The 22,721-nt window shown below is 37.0% G+C and overlaps 1 protein-coding gene across 2 annotated transcripts; it reads left to right on the forward strand.

Moving 5' to 3' along the window:
• The first annotated feature begins 616 nt into the window (after window positions 1-616).
• On the forward strand, window positions 617-21,806 carry MED30 (mediator complex subunit 30). Of its 2 annotated transcripts, XM_043601630.1 has the most exons (5): window positions 630-968; window positions 8,511-8,669; window positions 10,818-10,922; window positions 11,016-11,080; window positions 21,311-21,427. In XM_043601630.1, exons 1-4 carry the CDS (start codon window positions 792-794, stop codon window positions 11,046-11,048), a joined length of 474 nt encoding a protein of 157 aa, XP_043457565.1. In that variant the 5' UTR covers window positions 630-791; the 3' UTR covers window positions 11,049-11,080; window positions 21,311-21,427. The 2 variants fall into 2 exon arrangements, with proteins under 2 accessions (XP_043457564.1, XP_043457565.1); XM_043601629.1 differs by lacking the exon at window positions 11,016-11,080 and having other exon boundaries at window positions 617-968; window positions 21,311-21,806.
• The last annotated feature ends 915 nt before the right edge of the window (window positions 21,807-22,721 follow it).

Genomic DNA, 22,721 nt, shown 5'->3' on the forward strand with positions numbered 1-22,721 from the left:
GTGTTTAACAGTTGGCATTCTAGCGTATGTCTAAGGTGAGGGGAAATCAAAAAGTAAACTTTAAATTATATAGAGCGTGGACTGTAATCAGCGCCAAAGTCAGAAAAGTAAGTAGGTAAGTGTGTGGGAGTGTGTGTAGTCTTAACTTTCTAGAGTGATCGGGAAAGCTATTCGAATAAACCAACATCTGAGCAGGGGCCAATAGCAAATGCGGAGTCCGTATCCGGTCACAGTGAAGCATACAAGATCAGGAATTTCATTTTCTAAATTCAAATCGCAGGCTACCAGTTAAGGGGTATGCGACTCAACAAAATATACTAGCCCCTCTGAGTCTGCAAACGTCACAGACTTGTTACGAGAAATCTCAGCAAGCAAACTAATACAAAATAAGAGCTCTTTTCAGGAATTCTAATGACAGGCTCAGACTCCAGGAAAGAACTCCGGGAAAGCTCAGCCACCTCACAGCACGAGCACCGCCCTCTGGCTGGAGTACAGCCGATGATTGGCTGCTCAACTCCTCCGTCCCGCCCCACCCGGGCTTCCGGTCCAATCCCGGCCGGCTTTAGGCCGAGGTAAGTTCCCAGGAGGCCACCAAGAGGGCGGTTCCCGTGACGTTGAGATGACGCGTTACGTCACGGTGGGCGGAAGTCCCAGCCGCTGTTTTGAAATCGGGCCGCCGTAGTCTTACCAGCGCCTCTTTCCGCAGAGGCCGGCAACAGCTCAGCCCGAGGCAGACGGGAACCCCTGACGCCTGCTCTCAGGCCCTGTCGGCCTGAGGCCGCAGCCTCGCCATGTCCACCCCTCCGTTGGCGGCGTCTGGGATGGCGCCGGGGCCCTTCGGCGGGCCTCAGGCTCAGCAGGCCGCCCGGGAGGTCAACACGGCATCGCTTTGCCGGATCGGGCAGGAGACCGTGCAGGACATCGTGTACCGCACCATGGAGATCTTCCAGCTCCTAAGGAACATGCAGGTGGGAAGGAGGGTGGGCGCGCTCCGGGCCGCGCGTGGAGAGAGCGGATGCTTCTTGGAGGAAAGGGGCGCTGGCTTAGTCGTTACGTGAGGCCGCTGGGCGTTAAACGGGGCTGCCCTGGGCAAACCTCAAGTATAGGGTCGCCCCATTTGTATTCAGAAGTATTCCCCAATGATGTGCCTGTCCCCAGGATTCTGCGATGTTAAGGTGATGTTTTCCAGATAGGACTTCTGGAAGATTGAAGCCTCATCTTCTACATTCCACCGGATTCTCTAGTTATTAGGCAAACTCTTGTACCTTTAAGGGTAACGGTGGGTCTCTCACTCTGTTAACCTCACTAGACTGGCTTAACTTTCATCTCGTTTTCAAACAAAATACAGAGGACCTAAGGAGCTGAAGAATTCAGATTCTGCTACCCAGTTTTGTTAAACATTTTTATTTTGGTATAACTGACATACAATAAAATGCATTTATTTAAAGTTTTGGCATGTGTATATACTTAGGAAACCATTATCCACCACTCCAAAAAGTTTTCCTCATGCCTCGTTTAAGTCTTTACTCTGGCCTTACTTACATCCGCAGGCAACTTTGGATTTGCTTTGTGGCACCATATATTCCTTTGTATTTTCTAGAGGTTCATATAAATAGAATCATACACTATGTCGTTTTTTGTTTTGTTTTTGGTCTGGCTTCTATGACTCAGGATATATCAATAGTACATTCCTTTTGATTTCTGAGTAGTGTCCCATTGTATGAATATATGACAGTTTGTGTATCTGTTCATCTGCTGACGGTCATTTTGGCTGTGAAGAATACTATGAATGTTCACCTAACAAATGTTTGTGTGAACACGTGTTTCATTTCTCTTAAGCGGTTAGATGCCTAGAGTGGGACTGTTGGATAATAGGGCAAATATCTATTAACATTTTGAGAAACTTTTCAAACTTTTCTACAATCCCATCAGTGTTTGAGGGTTCCAGTTACTCTTCATCCTTGACAACACTTGTTATTGTATGTCTTTTTGCTTTGCAGATGCCTTCTCCCAGTCTGTGGCTTTTTGTTCTCCTCACATTGCCTTTTGAAGAGACATTTTAAATTTTGATGGAATCGAATTTATCAATTTGTTCTTTTACAGATTTTACTTTTGACATCACACCGAAAACAATCTTTGCCTAACCCAAGGTGAAAAAGATTTTCCCCTGTGTTTTCTTCTGGAAGTTTTGTAGTTTTAGGTTTTACATGGAGGTCCATAATGCACATTGACTTTATTTTCCTGGATATCATGATAAATAAGGATCCAAATGCATTTTTTTGCATTTGGATATCCAGTTGTTCTAACACATACTACTTAATTTTGACGCTTGCTTATCTTACTGGTATGTCATGTGGACGTCATTCTTGTTTTTGAGGCTTCTGGTAGAGAGGTGAAGTGACTTGTGCAAAGCAAGTCAGTGATAGGGTAAATTTGAAACCAGGTCTAAGACTCTTACAACTGATTTCAATAATGTACTGTAATTCAGTAATGTTCTGTACTGTACAAGTAATCCAGTGCATAGAAAATGTTTTAACCGTGTCAATAGGCCAGTGTGAAAAACAATACAAAGGGAATCCAAGAGAAGATATGAAATCTGCTAATTATTTAAAAATTAATAGATTAATATCTAAAATGATTATAGTGTTAAATGATTTCTCAGAATTTAGTAAATGTTTATTTAAAAATTTTTTTTTATTATGTTTCTTTATTTTTGAGAGGCAGAGAAAGAACACGAGTGGGAGAGAGGCAGAGTGAGAGGGAGACACAGAATCCGAAGTAGGCTCCAGGCTCTGAGCTATGAGCACAGAGCCTGATGCCTCATGAACCGTGAGATCATGACCTGAGCTGAAGTCGGACGCTCAACCCACTGAGCCACCCAGCTGCCCCGTACATATTTTTAACCTACTATATGCAAAGTACTGAATTAGGACTAGTAGATCTTCTAGCTAACATTTATCAAGCATTTTCCTTGCTCACACAAACTGTTGTAAGGTTCTAAAGAAGTATTTTTATCCTTATGTTACAGTTAAGGAAACTGAGGCTTAAATAGAGAAAGAAGAACTTACCAAACATCACACATAACTGGTAGTTTTTCCTACTAATTGCTTTATAATACTAACTTGCTGTCAAACACTTTGTATTATTAAGAGGTATAATACACACCCATGACCTACACTGAAAGAACCAAACTCTTTCAAAAGGTCATGGTCTCACGGTTAGTGAATTCAAGCCCCACATCGGCTCTACACTGACAGTGTGGAGCCTGCTTTGGATGATCTCTCTTTCCCTCTCTCTCTGCCCCTCCCCCCTGCCTCTCTCTCTCTCTCAAAATAAACAAACTTAAAAAAAAATTTTTAAAGTATTAATAACTAGATTACATGTAGACATATATTCAAAACCAATTTGTAAGGGACTATGGTTGTTATTTCTTGGTGCCTCTTATATTGTGAATTCTGGGGTTTAACTCATGTAAGACTTTGAGACCTGTCATAATTGGCAGAAGAAGAAGCAAGAATGTGATCCTTCATTTCCAAAAAGCTGGAAGAAGAAGTGGAACAAACAGGACTACATGTAACCTAATTATTAATACAGTTTTTAGTCTTAAAAATTTTTAAATTACCTTCCATATTACTAATCCAGAAGGATGAAGCACCATAAATACAAACTCCTGAGATTATTATTTTTTAAATTTTTTTAGTGTTTATTTTTGAGAAAGAGAGACAGAGTGCGAGCAGGAGAGGGGCAGAGAGAGGGAGGCACAGTCTGAAGCAAGCTCCAGGCTCTGAGCTGTCAGCACAGAGCCCGACATGGGGCTCAAACCCACAAACCGTGAGATCATGACCTGAGTCAAAGTTGGACGCCTATCCAACTGAACCACCCACACACCCTATTTCTAAGTGTTTTTAGAGAGGTGGTTATTAGGTCTCTACTAGCCCCTTAAGAATTTGATGGGAAAGTATGGGTTCTCTTCTCAGAAAAATGCACATCTATATATTCTGAATAAAATTTGAGGGGGAATTTTCTTCAAGGATTGCTAGGTCCCAGGTTAAGCTTCCCTGCGTAAGAAAATATTGCTTTGGTTTTGTTATCCTTTAAATATGAAAAAAATATTTAATATGTAATATATTCAGAATTCACAAATTAAAAAAAGGACCATAAAATGGACAGTATCCCTCCCATCCCTGTCTGCTGGCTCTCTAACCCCTTTCCACAGGCAATAAATGTTAATGCTTTTTATGATTATTCTTATGTATCCCTCTAGATATTCTTTGCATATTTTAGCAATGTGTGTGTTTATTCTTTCATTTTTTCCTGTTTTTGCACAAATAACAGTATATTATACACAACACTTTGCACCTTGCTTTTTTCATTTGGTATATTTTGGATTTGTTGATATCTGCACAGAATATATCTCCTTTTCCTTTTAGGGTGTATTTACAGTAATACAATTCATGGAAAGACTGTAATTTATTCATCTCATTCTCTAGGCATTTGGGTTGCTTTTAATCTCTCACTGTTATGCTGCAGTGAATAACCTCCTGCATAAATGTGCAAGTATACCTGTAGGATGAATTCTTGGAAGTGGCTCTGTGCTTCTGTAATTAGATAAATTTTGATGAATTGCCCTCCATGGGGATTGTACCAGCTTATGCTACCATGTGCTAACCGAGACCAACAACCGGGCTCTGACTAATAGCGAGTTATATTTTTGGACCTTTGATCATCTGATAGATGAAAATCTACATTTCTTCTAGTTTTAATGAGGAATGAGTTTGAGCATCTCTTCATACATTTATGAATCATATTTCCTTTTCTGCTAGCTGCTTGTTCATATTATTTGCCCCCCCCCCTTTCTGTGTGTTTTTTTGTTTTGTGTGTGTTTTTTTGTTTTTTAGTTTGTGGGGTTTTTTTGTTTGGTTTTTTTTTTTTTTTTGGTCTTTTTTACCCTCTCCCTCAATTTATAAGATTTGGCTATTTACATATTAGAAGAACTTGGGTCTATGTGATAGAACTTGCAAGTATTTTTCCCCTAGTCTGTTGTTTGCCCTTTGGCTCTGATTATGGAAGTTTTGCATATGTATTTTTTTAAGGTAGTTGAATTTATCAGTCTCTTAGGGCTTTTGGGTTCTATGTCTAGTTAGGAAGGACTTTCCCACTGCAAATTCAGGAAGATTTCTGGGTTTTGTTTCCATTTTTATATCTAAAACTTTAAAGCATATGGAATTTATCCTTCTATAAAGTGTGAGGTATGGCCCCAGCCCTTTGTTTTCCAAAAGGTTGAATAATTCATTTTCCTCTTCCATTGATCTCAGATGCTACTTCATACAAAAGAATCTATTTCTGGATGCTCTATTACATTTGGTTGCCTGTCATTTATGTAGTAATCCCAAATTTTCTTACATTTATTGTGACTCTATAATCTGTTTATCTTATTTCCAAAATTGCCATGGCTATCCTTGTTTATTTTTCCACATGTACTTTAGAATAGCTTGATTAGTTCTGAGAAAAACCTGCTAGCATTTTATTAGGTTGATTTAACCTAGAGAGACCTTACGTCAATGTGATGTTGAATCTTACTAACCAAGAGCACAAATACCTTTTATTTTCTCCTGTGAACTATTTAAGTTTTCTTCTTTATCTTGAAAATTTTAAAGTCTGTTCCTGGATATTTTATCTTTATTGTTGCTATTGTAAGTGGGGTCTTTTTCCTTTCTCATTTTCATTTGTTTTCATATATGAAAGCAAAGCTATTTTCTATTAGTTTTGTGCCCATCTCTTTCTTGACTACCTTTGTTGAGAGTAGCACTTTATCATTTATATCTTATCCATATATAGTGATGATTAGACCACTTCCTTTTTAATGTTTCAACTTTTTCTATTTTTCTAATTGCTTTGGCCAGGGCCTCCAGAATAGTGTTCACTATTTGTATTAGTGGTCTTAATAAACATCCTGTTCTGTTCCTGACTTCAGTGAGGATGCTTTTAATGTTTCTACATTAATCATGCTGCTGAGTTTTTAACCAAGATACATGTATTTTGTAGTGCTGGGAAATTTTTACTGTTTTATATTTAAGAATGAATGTTGAATTTAATTGAACGCCTTTTTAGTGTCCAGGGATGTGATCATATATTTACAGATCTTCCTCAGTATTCAAGAGTGCGATGGTTATTGATGAGCTTTTCAGCTAAACGTGTACCTTATGGATATATACCAAAAGATCTTAGGCACTATTACAACTTATATTCTGTGGTAGAGGAAACCTTGCCTCCTATGTTCACTATTGTACCTTAGCTTTTAGAATACTGTCTGACACATGAAAAGTGTGAAAGATTTTTTGGAGAAATTAAATCTTCCCTTCTTTGAGAATCTAATGCTGTCTATGAAAACTAATACCCAGACTTGGTTAAGTGGGTATACTTGAAGAGGGGGACACTTTGCATTTCAAAAGGATTTTGTTTTTCTTTCTGAAAGGATTTACTTCTTTTACATAACACACACTTCTTAGTGAATTTTAAGTACAGATATATGGATAAAATAATTCATTGAAGTAAAATAATTCAGACTGTACTTTAAAACCTTTTGTGGGTATGCACTATACTAAACACAGGGATATAAATGTGAATAACTTACAGTCTTCACAAAGTAGAAAATATGGGCCAAGTACTAAACCTACTACATAAAGGTACAGGTAAAGGTACAGTGCTTTGTATGCAAGATGTAATCATTATACCGCCTATTGTCACCCAAACAGGAAAGCAGGGAGCCTCTGAGACTGTTCTCTGGTTTGTTAGTATTACGAAAGTTTGTTAACTGAAGGTTCCTGACAAACTCTACATTGTATTTAGTTCAAGCCCTTTTTGGGGGTGAACTTGTAATGCCTTTTTTCTTTAAAAGTTTCGACTGATTCAGCCTTTGATATTTTATCACGTTTCTTGGAGGTATCGTCCTCAGAGTGTTGAAATGCTTGAGAATTTTTGAAAATTGGGACGTCTGGGTAGCTCAGTCAGTTGAGCGTCCAACTCTTGATTTTGACTCAGAAAATGATACCAGGGCCATGGGATTGAGCCCCCCATGGGATTCTCTCTCCCTCTTTCTCTGCCTCTACCTTGCGCTCACTCACACACTCTCAAAATAAACATTAAAAAAAAATTGCTGAAAATCCTAATAACTCATTTCAGATAATTTCAGAAGGTCCATCTCCTTAACTTATAAATCATAATATTGCAGGAAATTGGGAAATGATAGAAAACAAGTAATTATTCAAGCTGACTTCCTATTACATGTTTTTATCAACTACTTATAGGCCTTTCCGGTCCTTTTTTCATGTTTATGGTTTTATCTACTTGCAATGATAGTATCCTGTCTTCTTTTTTTCTCCAAGTACTGTCCTATGCATTTTTTTTTTTTTGTATTGCTACCTCATCTGTGTAGAAAAAAAGAGTAAACTGAGGTTTAGAAAGACTAGCTAATCTTATCTATCGGGTAGTAGTTAGCGTCTTGGTTTTAAGTCATTTCAATCCCCAAGATAAGTGTATGAGTGAATGCTTACAATCAAAGCACCTCATATACTAGAAAACATGGTACAAGTATTGTTAATTCAAATGTTAGGATGATTTCACACATCAAATTGTGGAAATAAAATACTGTACAGAATATTTTGATGTACAAAGAAAGGAAGAGCTTGTTCATGAGGTTCAGCAATGCACAAAAGGTGCATTTATTTATAAGTTCTAAATAATAGTCAATTTCCATATGTCTGTGAATTTACCATTTCAATACATACTTTTTTGGCTTCTTTTGATAAAAGTCCTGAATTAAAAATATATAAGCATCCAAGACAGAGCTGTGATCATAGCAGTTACTTGCAATAATTTATTAATGATCCTCAAGTATAGATTGATTTGCATCTGTCTCTCCTGCTGTTGATTTCTTTTTAAAGTAAAACTTTTGGTGACAGCTTTATGCTTTAGTGCATGCCTTGAGCATCTTAATGATCTTTTAGTTATTTTGAGATCATTTTGCAATAGCAGCAGTATACTGTTCCTTTCTTCTGCTGAAAAGTCATGATCTTCACTTTGTATTTTGTACTTTTCTTTTGCTTTTTCGTTTTTAACTTCCCAGTTTAAATTGCATTTTGTTTTTAACTTCCAAGGTAAGTTCAGCAGCTTGCTGCCTTTTTTAAATAGTAAGCAATATTAAAATCATGGCATTATTTTTAAAGTTTTAACATACTTCAAATATTAGAGGGGAAAGTTTTTCAGCTGGACAGAGACGCTTATCATGCAGTTTTTTCCAGAGCTGTTTTACAGCACTGAAGCAGTATGCCAAGGAGCTAACAAATGAGCAAATATTACTCTTCAAATCTTAAAATTTTACACTTGATTGTGAGGAACAGTTTGCTTTTATGCAGTGCTTAAGAAAATATTTCTGTTCTGCCAGCTTTACTTCTAGAAAATCTCGATGGTCATTACTTCATATTTTTCTTGTTTTTGTTTTGTTCGATAAGCTGCCAAATGGTGTCACATACCATACTGGAACATATCAAGACCGGCTGGCAAAGCTACAGGACCACCTTCGCCAACTTTCTATTCTCTTCAGGAAGCTGAGATTGGTCTATGACAAATGCAATGAAAATTGTGGAGGGATGGATCCCATTCCAGTGGAGGCAAGTGTTAGTGGTAGAGGGAGGATGATATAAGATGCAGGACATTTGTAATGTTTTCCTGTCTCTCTATTTGCACAGTATTTCCAGAGTTTGAATTATATTGGTTTTACTTCCGACTAGAGAAGATAAAAATAGGATACGTATGCATAGAATTAGTACTATCTTTTCATGTTAATACCTTACAGATTTTAACATCTAGGCTTATAGTGAACTTTTGTTGTTAGAGAAGAGAGTGATCTATGGCAATTTTTATTAATACTGCTGGTGTCTGTATTAAATCAGTACATGATTTTTTTAGCAGGAATTTTAGTGTTGTAAAATCCTTTTAAAATAGTTTTCATGTAAGCCCTTTACAGATGAAAGATTATGTTTTCATCGTTATTAATTTAGATTAGCTGAGTGGAATCACTTTAGTTGTAAAATATATTTCTTAAACTTCATCTTGGGTCATAGATATATTCAGTTCACTAGGTATATGATATTTTTATAGGTGGCCCTTTCCTGTTGACAAGTTCTGTCTCTGCCAACACAAGTAGCTGGGAAGGTCTGGATGTTCTCACTACATATAGAAAACAATTTTTTGTGTTGAGTGCTTCCTTTTTGAGTGATCAGCATGTAAAGGATGAACAGAGAAAAGCGTAAACTCCAAAACAGCCTGAAAAGAAGTGGTCAGAAATACAGAAGAAAGATCAGAAATGTGGTCGACATTGTCAGATGCTGCAGCAAAGGGAAACAGAGAATGAAAACTGTCCAGTAGATTTTGCTAGTGGGAAATCATTGGTCTATATGAGCAGAGCTTTGGTGAGATGTTAGCAATTAGAAATCAGATCGCAATGGGTTGAAGATTAAACGGGAAATAAGGAACTGGAGCCAACAAGTAGACATTCATCTTCAAAACGCTTAGACAAAAAGAGAGAAAAACAGTAGATGGAAGGATGGTTGGCATCAAGGGTTTGGGGGAAAGGAAAGGAAAAAAGCCTTTAAATGAGAGAGACCAGACATGTTTAGATTATAAAGCAAGAAAGCAGTAGGAAGAGAGACTGGGGGGAGGGTGAAGAAATGAGAGCACAGGAATAGAAATTAATCATCTTCAGGAGGGAGGACAATTCTGCATTGGGAGAGGAAAGGAAGACAGAGTGGTTGTGGATGTGGATAAGTTTATATCTGTCCCAAGAATTTGAAGTTTGGCCAGATGACTCCTGGTTGTACCATGTGTTCACCTCTGGCTGTTCCTACATTGTTAATGTAAGATGGAAAAGACTAAATGATTCCTGAAGTCTCTGTCACATTTATGAGGGCCTTCATCAAATAGACCTTATCATAAGCCATACATGTTTCATTATTAATTCTGATGTTTCATTGCTGTATAATTTTTTCTCCTACAAAATATCTTTCTCCCAACCAGTTAAGACATCTAGAAATCTGCATAGACGCTGAAGTTCTAGATAGCAAAGTAAATGACATTTATATAATGCACATCCATGAAGTTCCTTTCTTTCTAGTATAGATGAAAGAAAGTCTGTTCTATCTCAATGGACTATACATTTGTTAGGACTATACATTTATTAGGGGCAGGGATCACACCTTACTTGTCATTATTTTTGTAGTATCTCACCCAGTGTCTGGGAACTCAGTATTTGCTGATTGAATGGATAGGGTATTATTTAATTGTAAGCAACAGTTAATGTAATGTTATAAGGGCTGTTTTGCAAAAGAAACCTGAAAAGCTAATGTGTAGAAGTCACTGAAATGATAAACTTCTAATGCTGTTATTTTAGGCTATCACCTGAATTGAAATTTATTTATATACCATTAAAAGAAAAGCATACGGGGCGCCTGGGTGGCGCAGTCGGTTAAGCGGCCGACTTCAGCCAGGTCACCATCTCGCGGTCCGTGAGTTCGAGCCCCGCGTCGGGCTCTGGGCTGATGGCTCGGAGCCTGGAGCCTGTTTCCGATTCTGTGTCTCCCTCTCTCTCTGCCCCTCCCCTGTTCATGCTCTGTCTCTCTCTGTCCCCAAAATAAATAAACGTTGAAAAAAAAAAAAGAAAAGCATACAAACTAACCTTAATCAGAGACATTTTGTATACCCATGTAACTGCAAACTTCATATCATGTTTTTAACTTTTAACTCTTGTCTCTCATTCTCAGCAACTGATTCCATATGTGGAAGAAGATGGCTCAAAGAATGAGGACCGCACTGGTCCACCTCGTTTTGCTAGTGAAGAGAGGCGAGAAATTGCTGAAGTGAATAAGGTGAGTTATCAGTCTATGTATTTTATATTTTGCAGTCATGGATAAAAATTACAAGGGTGTCTATGTAACTCAAAGACATAATTTGCATTCTAGAATTACATGAAGTCGTTTCTGTGGCAAATGTAACCTAGTTAAGAGTATAACCAAGAACTAAAAAGGTAAGCAGAAAAGCCACCTGAATAGTCAAAAGAGAGATTGCAGAATTCATGCCATAAAGCTCTTAGAAAAACTTCATGGGCATTCAGTCACAACTCATTTACTCTTTTCTTTTCTAGGCAGAATTCTTGCTTTCTAGCTTATGGCATATTTGGAGCAGCAAATGATAAAAATTCACAAATAGAAAATTTTTGCAACATGTTCCCTATAATCTCCTAACCCAGGACATAGTTATTTGATTTCTCACTTGCTATAAAGTAATTGGATTGTAAGATCCTATTCACATTTGCAACAACAAATATTTAGTTAGGAATTACCTCAATGATTTATGTGACTAAACTTGTTAAGATACATAAAAAACGGGTGCCTGGGTGGCTGTTGGGTAAGTGGACTCTTGATCTCAGCTCAGGTCATGATCTCTTGGCTTGGGAGATGGAACCGTGCATCAGGCTGTGTGCTGACAGAACAGAGTCTGCTTGGGGTTCTCTCTCTCCTCCCTTCCTCCACTTGTGCGCGCACTCTCTCTGTCTCTCAGAATAAATAAATTATAATACAAAATACATAATGAAGTTTTGAATAATTAAAAGAACACATAAAGTTCTTGTGTGGACAATAAATATTCTAAAAATGCCAGTATTGAGTGTGAATTCTCTTAAAAGTACACAAAATAGGGGCGCCTGGGTGGCTCAGTCAGTTAAGTGTCTGACTACAGCTCAGGTCACCATCTCTCAGTCTGTGAGTTCGAGCCCCGCATCGGGTTCTGGGCTGATGGCTCAGAGCCTGGAGCCTGCTTCCGATTCTGTGTCTCCCTCTCTCTGCCCCTCCCCCATTCATGCTCTGTCTCTCTCTGTCTCAAAAATAAATAAAACGTTAAAAAAATTTAAAAAAAAAAGTACACAAAATAATAAGATTTTAGTGCAATACCAATGAAAAAACAAATCCAAATAAAATCCAAATTGGAATTTTTTCTTGCAAACAAACTAAAACATCAAGGAAAATTCTCAAAGAGTAATGAAACAGATCTCTTTGCTTCAAAAATTAAAACACAGTATGGAGAATATTATAAAAAAAAAATTGTGAAATACTGGTATGAGACAGATTAATAAAATAGCCAGAAAAAATAGTCTTCCTATTACATATGAGAATTTATTATGACAGAAGAGGGATTGTTTGGAAAATTTTTCTTTAAAAATAGAAGCTTTAGGGGAAGTTAGCTAGCTTTTACATTATGCCATATGTCAAAATTAATTTCAGAGTTGAAAATAAGACCTGAAAAACAAAATATTGGAAAATTAAGAGAAAAATGTATATCAAAACCAGGAGAAAGGAAAAAGCTGGATTTTATAAAGTTTTATTTCATTTTTTTCATAAAAGGAGAAATACAGATTAAGAAGATTTCAAGAAAATTTGATAGTAATGAATGAGCATAAAGAACGTACAGCAAGAAATCTGTAGGGGGTGAGGAGGTGATTAGGAACTTTTAATTTATATTTTGAAGAACAAATGGTGTTTGGTAGAGATACGAAGCATTCATTTATTAAGAAATATGTTTTGGGGCACCTGAGTGGCTCAGTCAGTTAAGCATCCGAGTTTGGCTCAGGTCATGATCTCACAGTTCATGAGTTCGAGCCCCATGTCGGGATCTGGGCTGACAGCTCAGAGCCTGGAGCCTGCTTCAGATTCTGTATCTCCCTCTGTCTGCCCCTCCCCTGCTTGCACTCTGTGTCTTGCATTGTCTCAAAAATAAATAAACATTTAAAAAAAATTTTTTTTAATAAAAAAAAGAAGTGTTATATGTTTCTCTTGATAATCTATGCATTAATTCACAATAGATGTTCTCTGTTACTTTTTCCTGGAATAAGCCTTTTTTAATAAAATACAATGGATTATGCACATAAACAAAATAGCATTATAGTGGTAACTTTGATTTCAGACTACTACGTGTGACATAGAGTTTGTTCTCTACCATAGAAGATTTTATGTATTTTAGAGAAAAAAAGAAGGCTGTGTAAATTAAAATATAATCTTTCTTAATATAGGTTTCATTTCACTTTTCATTTCTCTGAGTTCCTCTTCTTTTTTTTTCTAATTTGATGGCTTAGAAGTAACACTTGATTTTTTAAAAAAGGTCTTTTATATAATCGGAATACAGTAATACTTTGACAGTAGGTAATCCAAAAAATCTTATTAGCTATTGATTTAGAATGTTGTGAATTTTAAGAGAAGGATATGATTGATACAAAGGATAAGATATATAAAAAAATTTCTTTCCCCAGTTGAGGATTTAGCTTTCTTCCAGTCTCTCCCTCTCATGGACCCACCTACATACTTTCCTTACCCCAGTGTTTCCGATACAGTTATAATTGAGGCTCAGAAAATATTCTGTGTATTAAGGCACATAAATATTGTTTATTCCTTAGCCACATATTAAACTAGTGTCCTTTTCTTGAACGATTTTTTTGTCCATCTGGAGTTAATAATTAGCCTCCAGGTTAATAAGTAATTTTTTAAAATTTTTGGTTAGTTCTTTATGCATCTGTAGCAGCATCTCAGTACTGTTTTCCAACTTTCCACAGAGTCAAAATTATCAGGAAATTTATTGGTTCTTTCCCCCCACCCCTACCCAAATCCTCCCATCATCTTGCAAGGTGTGGATTGAATGCTGTCTAGGCCTGCTGTTTAGCATTGTCCTGGGGCTTCCTTCACCCCTTCTGTTGGCTTCACTGTTCTCTCAGTCTCCTGTCTTCCTTTCTCTTGGTTTACTGCCTTGTTGGTTAGGTTCAAATATCAGTGGCTTCTTCAGAACGAATGCAGGGACTTAAGTTTTAGTCTTCCCGTAGCTGTCCACTTGATAGTTCGGCTGGCTATAAAAATTCTGTGTTGTAAATTAATTTCCCTCAGAAATTTGAAGGTATTCTTCCATAATCTTCTCAAATAGGGTTTGGCAAACTTTAAAGGACCAGATAATAAATATTTTAGGCTTTGTGAGACATTCATGATCTTTGTTGTGATATAAAAACCATCCTTAGCTCACAGGCTGTACAAAACCAGGTCACGTGTCAAGAGTTTGCAACTGCTATCTATTTCATTTTGTTGTCTTTCTAAATTGAGGCTCTAAAAGATCTGGTGAACATCTGATGTTTACTCATGAGCCATTTATATTTTAAGAATGAGGCTCTAGAAAGCTAATAATAGGCTTTGTGAGTGGACTTCATGTCAAGATAGGTGTTCTCCTTGGGGGATCCCCAACAATCATTTTCTGAGGCTTTTTTTTTTTTAAGTCTGTTCAGTTTCTTCAGAGAAGAATCTTCCAGTGTCCTACATAGATATGCTCTTGTCCTCTTGCATTCTGCAGTGCTAGTAGGACTAAATCCACAGCTGTTGTGGTTCAGTTTCATAAAAAACAAACCTCCTGATCCTTAGAGGTGGGACAGGGCACAGGGAGAGGGTACTCAGTCACCTGTTTGTAAGGAGTGGGAGTGAGCATGTGCGGCTCTTGGTAGTCCCTGGAGCTCTTTGAGCTGTTCCTCCAGTTTTCATCCCCAGGCCTCACCTGGTGCAGTTTCCATGGCACAGCAGTCTCCCTGCTCTCAGTGGCATCGTCCCTGCATCCACCTGGACTATAGTTTCCTCCTAAGTCATTTACCACTCCCCTTCTACTTGTCCTCTTAAACTTTACCACCTTGTATCTGCTGCTGCTTCCTTTCCGATCATTTTTCTCCACATGGGTTTATAACTTTTTTCATTTATCTCCTGCCATTTTATTAGGGCTTTGAGAAAAAGAGATAAGCACAGGTATTTAGTCCACAGTGTTTATCTGCAGCAGGTTTATTTCAATACACAAAATAGATACACAGTATTTCTGAACATTTGTCTATTTATGGAATAAAAGCCCATATTTCAAGTTTTGTGTTCCCATCTATACTTAAAGCATTTAAGAACTCTTTCTTTGATTAAATTATTTGAATGCTGATTTTGCTGTTTTAAGTGCTTCTAACTTTGGGGTAAAACTTGTTTTAGTTAACATATTGAAGTTTATTACAAAGAAGAAAGAATCTGTTTAGATGTTTTAATTGAACAGATTTAAAGCTTAGCCCTAGATTTCTATAGGAGCTATTTTTTAAAGGAGAATTTAGGGGGAAAGTATCTTGAGTGGCAGGAGAAATACTCATTTGATGGTCTCATACTCTCTCTTACTTCCTAGAAACTGTTATTATATTTTGAAACAGGAATGGAGAATAAGGCAGTAAACAGAGGTGTAAACAAAAAAGGAGGAGGGACGACTAAGATTTGGTTAACTCAAACTGAAATCCAAAAAATAAGGCAGAAGAGAAAATAGCCAAAACTAAGCAAAGTGGATTTTTTTAACCTAAAAAAGTTTTAATTCATTCCTGAAATAAAACATTATGTGTGAATTGAATGTAACACATATTTTGACTATTAATAAAGTTACATATAATCAGTGCTACTAACGTTATTTTATTTATTCTTTTCTTCCAATTTCATTCAACTTTATACTTCGCTTCTAGAATACAAGATTAAAATGTATAATTGAAAAAATTTTTAATGTATATTTATTTTGAGAGAGAGAGCGAGCAGGGGAGGGGCGGAGCAAAAAGGAGAGAGAGAATCCCAAGCAGGCTCTGCGCTATCAGCACAAAGCCTGGCATGGGGCTCGAACTCACAAACTGTAAGATCATGACCTGAGCCAAAATCAAGAGTCAGACATTTAACTGACTGAGCCACCCAGGCTCCCGTAATTGAAAATCTTTATAACACTAAGCTCGTGATCAATGGATATATTTTTCTGCCTTGATGGCACACACACCTGAGTGTTTCTGTGAAGAATATCATTTTTTTTTAAGAATTTTTTTTCAAATGTTTATTTTTGAGAGAGAGAATACAGCGAGCAGGGGAGGGGTGAGGTGAGGGGTGGGGGGCAGAGGATCTGAAGTGGGCTCTACACTGACAGCAGAGAGCCTGATGTGGGATTCAAACTCACAAACTGCAAGATCACAGCCTGAACTGAAGTGGGATGCTTAAGTGACTAAGCCATCTGGGTGCCCCAAAGAATTTTTTTTTAATAGCTACCTACAGATGGTAAAATGTTGCCCTGATCTAATTTTCTGATCATATAGATGCTACTAAAAAATAGTTTAAATTCTTTGATTTGTTTTTTCAACTACTTATAAACTATATTCATAAACTTAAAATTTTACATGCCTTTTGTCTGTTATTTTTATCTATTCTCTTTGCTGTTATGTAAAATTTCTATTATTAGGTGATAGTAGTAGAGCTTAAGGTTCACAGCAATCTTAGCTAGTAACACACATGAAAGTAATTTGTCTTAGACTACTAAAATGAATAATTTTTAATAATGGCCGTATCTCTTTTTGTTTTGAAATACCAACATACCAGATTTAACTGGAAAACAGAAACAGAACAAGCTTCAAAATGATTGCTAGGGAATTTTTGTTTGTTTATTTTTTCTCCTCTAGGATTTAGAAAGATTTTTCTTTGGCTTTTTGGGGTTTTTTATTGAATATTAAAATACTCCTATATTTTGGTCCCTGCTCTGTGCCAGCCATCATTCTAAGTGTGGAGTTTCTGCCACGAATCAGTCAGGTGTGTTGCCTGGCACCATGCATATTTCATGCAAGTGATTAGGGGTCTTCTCTGAGGACAGAAGACTCTAGTGGAAGCAAAGCAGCACCCTTTCATGTACCCATTTGTTGTGACAGAGATTTACAAAAATAACTGGAACTTAAATAAAAACATAAATATATACCAGATCATATTTTTTAATACATTGGTATTTGCTTATATTAAATGATTAAGTTGCTTTATGGACCTAATCAGTAATAAAATATTCTTGGCATTCAATTAAAATTATTCAAAAATTAATTACAATGTATATTTTCCTTTTACTGTAAATAAGCTATGTAAAATAAGCTTTATATACCCCTCAGTGAACTCTCATTCAGTCATTTTCAAAATACTACTATATCTTTGTGTACTTAAAATTGTACAGTACACCACATTACTGGTATGTTTACTATTTAATATATGGTCTGCCTGGCTTCTAACAATGTATATACCACCAGTACCTACCATAGGCCATGAAATTTGGCGACACAAAATTTTATAATTAGTGTTTGATATAAATCATGAGATGACAGGATGGTCTAGTTTCAATAGTCAGATGTTTGGCTTATTTAAATACTTTTTATTTTCTCTTTGTGCATTCTAGACTCCATAATCCCTAATAACCCAAGTAAAGACTGAACACCTGTTTGAGACTATATGTTTTAAGGACATCAGAATGAGTTCTATTTTGCTTAAACTATTTTATTGATGGAAAAATGAAAGAGTGGGTAGTTTTTACAGGGTTGACATATCATTGAGTCCATGCATTTAGAAATTAAAGCATTTTTTGACCAGTGGTCACAACCTTTATGTGAATATTAAATTACATGGTATGACTTAACATAAACATATTTTTAAGTGCCTGCTCTACTTACACATTCACCTGTTAATGTAACAAGTTAGGCACAGCTGATGGATTTTGATAATAGCAGCTGTCAACCTCTGTTAAAATCAATCCGGGCAAGACTGTATATATTAAATCCTGTATCATGTCATGAAAATTTATTTACAGTTTAACCACTCATAAGCATAACTGTCAGCTTTGCTGTTGATAGTTTCATGATGTGTTTTGGCTCTAGATATTTTTCTTTGCTAATTATTTTTAATTTAAAACTTTGTGGCATCTTTGAGAAAAATTTTCCAAGTGCCTTAAAATATATCATATATATTTTTTTAATTACAGTCACCTAGAGTTGAATATTACCTTGAGAAAACCCTACATTTTTTTAGTTCTCTTTATTTCTTAAGTCATCCATCATTTCACCCAGTTATCTGGGTCCATTTTTGAAGAATAAGGCAAAATTTTTTTAGACAAGTACATTAGAATTTGTATTTCCAGGGGCACCTGGGTGGCTCAGTCAGTTAAGTGTCTGACTTTGGCTCAGGTCATGATCTTGTGGTTTGTGAGTTCAAGCCCCACATCGGGCTCTGTGCTGACAGCTCAGAGCCTGGAGCCTACTTCGGATTCTGTGTCTCCCTCTCTCTCTCTGCCCCTCCACTGCTCATGCTCTGTCTCTTTCTCTCAAAAATGAATAAACTTTAGGGGCGCCTGGGTGGCGCAGTCGGTTAAGCGTCCGACTTCAGCCAGGTCACCATCTCGCGGTCCGTGAGTTCGAGCCCCGTGTCGGGCTCTGGGCTGATGGCTCAGAGCCTGGAGCCTGCTTCCGATTCTGTGTCTCCTTCTCTCTCTGCCCCTCCCCCGTTCATGCTCTGTCTCTCTCTGTCCCAAAAATAAATAAACGTTGAAAAAAAAAAATTTTTTTTTAAATGAATAAACTTTAAAAAAAAAAAAAAATTGTATTTCCAAAGGAATATTCTTTGAAAGTAGTCTTACTGCTAAGTTACGCATTTATGCCAGTGATGCACCCACTATGGGAGCCATTGGACCTGTTTTGATATTGATTTTAAAGTGTATTTTTAACGACTCAAGAATATAATTTTATTACTTCCAGTTACTCCTTAATTTATACTGAAAATTTGATCACTGAGCTTGTTTCACCAAGCTTGGCCTTTGAATGGTTTTCAGTTGTTTTTAAAATTTAAATCATTCCTCTTTCTTCTTTTCCATGGGCACAGATTTGTCACCATTAAAATTATTCAGGAGAATCCATCTCACACATCTGTCTAGTTAACCTTTTTCATTCAAGTTTTAACCATATTTTTTCTTCCAGAACTTTAATGGGCCCCTACTACCAAGCCCAAGTTCCTCCTCCTAATACTCTGCTCACTACCAGTTTTCTGGACCCCTTGTCCAGACTGACCCCACCAGTCAGAAGTAGGGTCTCTATCTTCTGGGGTCACACAGCATCTGCCTTCCCAGGCTACCAGCCTAGTCACTTGGACATTATTTTCTTCCTCCTTGATGCAGAATTTCTTCAAGGCAGAAACTATTCCTTATTCATTTTTCTCCCTTTACAATGCCTGACCTGGAGCTTTGTACATAACATATCCTCAGTAAATACAGAACAGAATGTGTTACAGGCTCAGAATTCCATTCCAAAGAAAAGTTCTGAAACTTTTAAAAGTAATCATATTCAAGATATGTCAGAAGGTACTAATTCAAATGAGTTTTTTTTTTTTTTTTTGTCAACTTGCCTTCTTTCTGTTCCTTGTATTCTTACTCAGTAGCTCTTTTGCACTGTCCCTGAAAAATTAGAGAGGGGAGTTGTGGGAATGGCAGCCTCTCATGGCTGGGGGAGTGAGCAATGGCTCAGTGGGGATGGCAGCAGACTCTGAACCATTTTGAAGCCAGCAATTAGTTCACTCAACTAAACTCACTGGCTTTCATCACAGGTGTCTATGTAACTGACTGTGCTCCCAGATATGGGTGTACAGATAGAACTGGCAGGGGCCTCGTCCATTATATGAGGCCATCTCATAAGAAAACTGAGGAGGAATTTTTCCGAGATGAAATATCAAGTTAGGGGCAAAGTTAGAACTGGGCCTGAGGTTTCCCCCACCTCCCAGTATACAGTAGAGCACCTTTACTCCTGTGTCCCTCTGCTTGCTGCTCCCCTTGATGGCGGGCAGAAGTACCTGTTTCTTGATCTCTAGGATGGAAAATACTTTACGGGCCTAGTACCCGCCATCTGGTCACCCATCATTCCACCCAATTATCTGGGTCCATTTGATTAGATTCTATGCACAGTTGCTTCAATAACTGCCACATACTTGTGACAACAGAACTAGAAGATGGGCCAATCTGAAATCGAAGGAGACTGAGTAGCTAAAATACTAACAGTATCTTTTTCCCAAAAACAGTGTTAACGTGAGCTTCATGAGACTGCATACTGTACACATGCCCTGTGTACTGTATATCCTGTTTTTATCTGTGTTGTGTTCTCTCCTCAAATGTGAATTAAATTTAATATTAAACATTCAAATCTATGTGCATTGTTTTCTGTTTTCCAGTAAAAGTTTCCTGTTCCTCCGTTTTAGCTTCTTCCTGCTCTCTGACTCTAGATAAAATAGGATAACTTAATCCTAGTTTGATTTTTAATGAAATCAAAATTAAGATTTTTAGACCTCTTTATAATGAATGTACTGCTTTATCTGGAGGTATTTTAATATAGTAGCTTTAAAATTATCTAATTAAAGATATTATTTCCTAATGTAAGGTTCTAAAAGGTCACTGAATAGTAATGATTATTATTATAATAACTAGTAAGTACTTTGACCAGAAGTTCTCTATTTTGTTTTACCTCAGCAGACATTTGCCACATGGGATTTGAAGGAAGTGCTTACAGACAAGTTTATAAACCGTGGTCTGGTAGAAACCCAGATATGGAGATTCAGAGCCATGTGCGTTCAGGGAGGGCATCCTGCAGATCTTAGCTGTGAACAAGATTACATCAGAGACTGTGCCAATTGGTCTTCAGTTTTCAGAAGCAGAAGCAGATTGCACTTCCTGCTGTGGGCAAGGAGTGGCTTCTGCCACATTTTTCAAAGACCAGTTGCATCAGGCATTGTATTTGCATTAAACTTTATTTCCTGTATTAACGGTTTTTTATGTTCAGTGCCTACGAGGAACATTTGTTGAGTGCTTACTTATATGCCAACCTAATTTTAACATTTATGTGAATCAAATCTTTTAATCCTCATAATAACTCTTAGGAGGTAGGTTCAAATTTATCCCTGTTCTTCTGATGTGGAAACTGAGGCACAGAGAGTTTAAGTAATTGGGCCAATGTCATATATGTAGTTAGTGAAGGAGAGGAGCATGAACCCAAAAGATTCTGGCTCTAGAGGTTATACTTTTGACATTAGGCTACACTGCATCTTAGAAAACCTGTATCTTAGGTTTTATAAACAATTAAACGTTTAGCTTAGTTTCTTTGATTGGGAATGGAGGCAGAAAGGGAGGCACAGGGGTGGAACCAGAGGCCCCTGTGGGCTGAATTAGAATTCATTATGCCTTTCAGAGAATATATGTGGCCAGAAAAGATAGAGACCTTTTCTGCATGAAGGAAGTATTTAAGCTTATTTCTGTCTGGATCATTAGAGTTCTAACTTTTGACATGTTAATCTTCTCACTTCATGGTCTATAATTCATGAAACATTTTTGATAAATTCTTTTGTTTCTACAGAAACTCAAACAGAAGAATCAACAGCTGAAGCAAATTATGGATCAATTACGAAATCTCATCTGGGATATAAATGCCATGTTGGCAATGCGGAACTAAACTGATATTTAAATTTCCTGCTTTACACGTTATGCTGTTTTTTTCCCTCAAGTATTTTTTCCCTTTGAAGATTATTTATCTGCTTTTATTCTACTCACTAGAATTAAAGTTCCTATTTTTACATTGCGGTTTTACATTAAAGTATTCTTGGCAGTTTTTTTTTAAGCTATTGATTCTGTGAATAATTATTGTAATAAACTTTGATAGGGTTTATGTTTTGGTTAATCTTTAGGAGTTTTTTAAGCAAAATAAGTTTTGTAAATAAATTTTCAACTTGATCAGTGGTGGTTTTGCTCATTTTATTACCCTTTTAGGAGTAAAGGTTTAAACATTTTTGCATATGGAAATATCAAGTACTGTCTTATCTGTAGTACAAACTAATTAAACTTGTAAGTCACCATTTCAGCTTAATTTTTTTTCGAGTCTCAATTTTTTAAAAATGTTTTAATGTTTATTTTTGAGAGAGAGAGAGAGAGAGAGAGAACACGAATGGGGGAGGAGCAGAGAGAGAGGGAGACACAGAATCTGAAGCAGGTTCCAGGCTCTGAGCTGTCAGCATAGAGCCTGACGTGGGTCTTGAACCCACAAACCGTGAGATCATGACCTGAGCGAGCCTAAGTCAGATGCTCAACTGACTGAGCCACTCAGATGCCCCTCCCAAACAGGTTTAAATGAGGAAATAATTAACTTGTATATTGCTGTAAATTGATGAAAATTACTTTTAATGTGTGCTTTAAGTGTTGGGTCTTACTTGGAATGATCTATGTCTAACCAGAGAGAACCAAATAATTTGAGTCTGGCACAAATTGAAATCACAACTATGTGCTTATTTGCTACCTGCTTTAGCCCAAGAGGCAACACCCTACCTCATTCTTCAGATATAGCCTAAAGTAACCTTGAGGGCCTTTTGGAAACAGTAAATTTTTAGGAGTTTTAAATGAGATAGCTCTATGTGACAAGTGCTTCTATAGATTGGTGGTCAGTCCACACTAAGTCCTTCATAGGTCTGCCTACAGGAGCACATCTCTCAGATTATAGTGTACTCTCAAATAAGAGATTCAGATTCTCAGACTAATCCAGAAGCCCCTATCTATCTTACTTGCTTCTGACTCAGTAATACTGCTACTCAACTTCTCTTGTATATGGATACAGTTTCTCTAGAAGGTTACACAAGCTTCCTCTGGGGAGGTAATCTGGACAGTTGAGGAAGATGCTTGCTTTTCACTGTGTACCCCTTGGTTCCTTTGAAATTTTATATCATGCAAATACTGCCTATTCAAAAAATAGGTGACATTTCATTTTAAGTTCTATAAAC

Source organism: Prionailurus bengalensis, chromosome F2, assembly GCF_016509475.1.
Source record: "Prionailurus bengalensis isolate Pbe53 chromosome F2, Fcat_Pben_1.1_paternal_pri, whole genome shotgun sequence".
In the NCBI taxonomy this organism is placed as follows: Eukaryota; Metazoa; Chordata; class Mammalia; order Carnivora; family Felidae; genus Prionailurus; species Prionailurus bengalensis.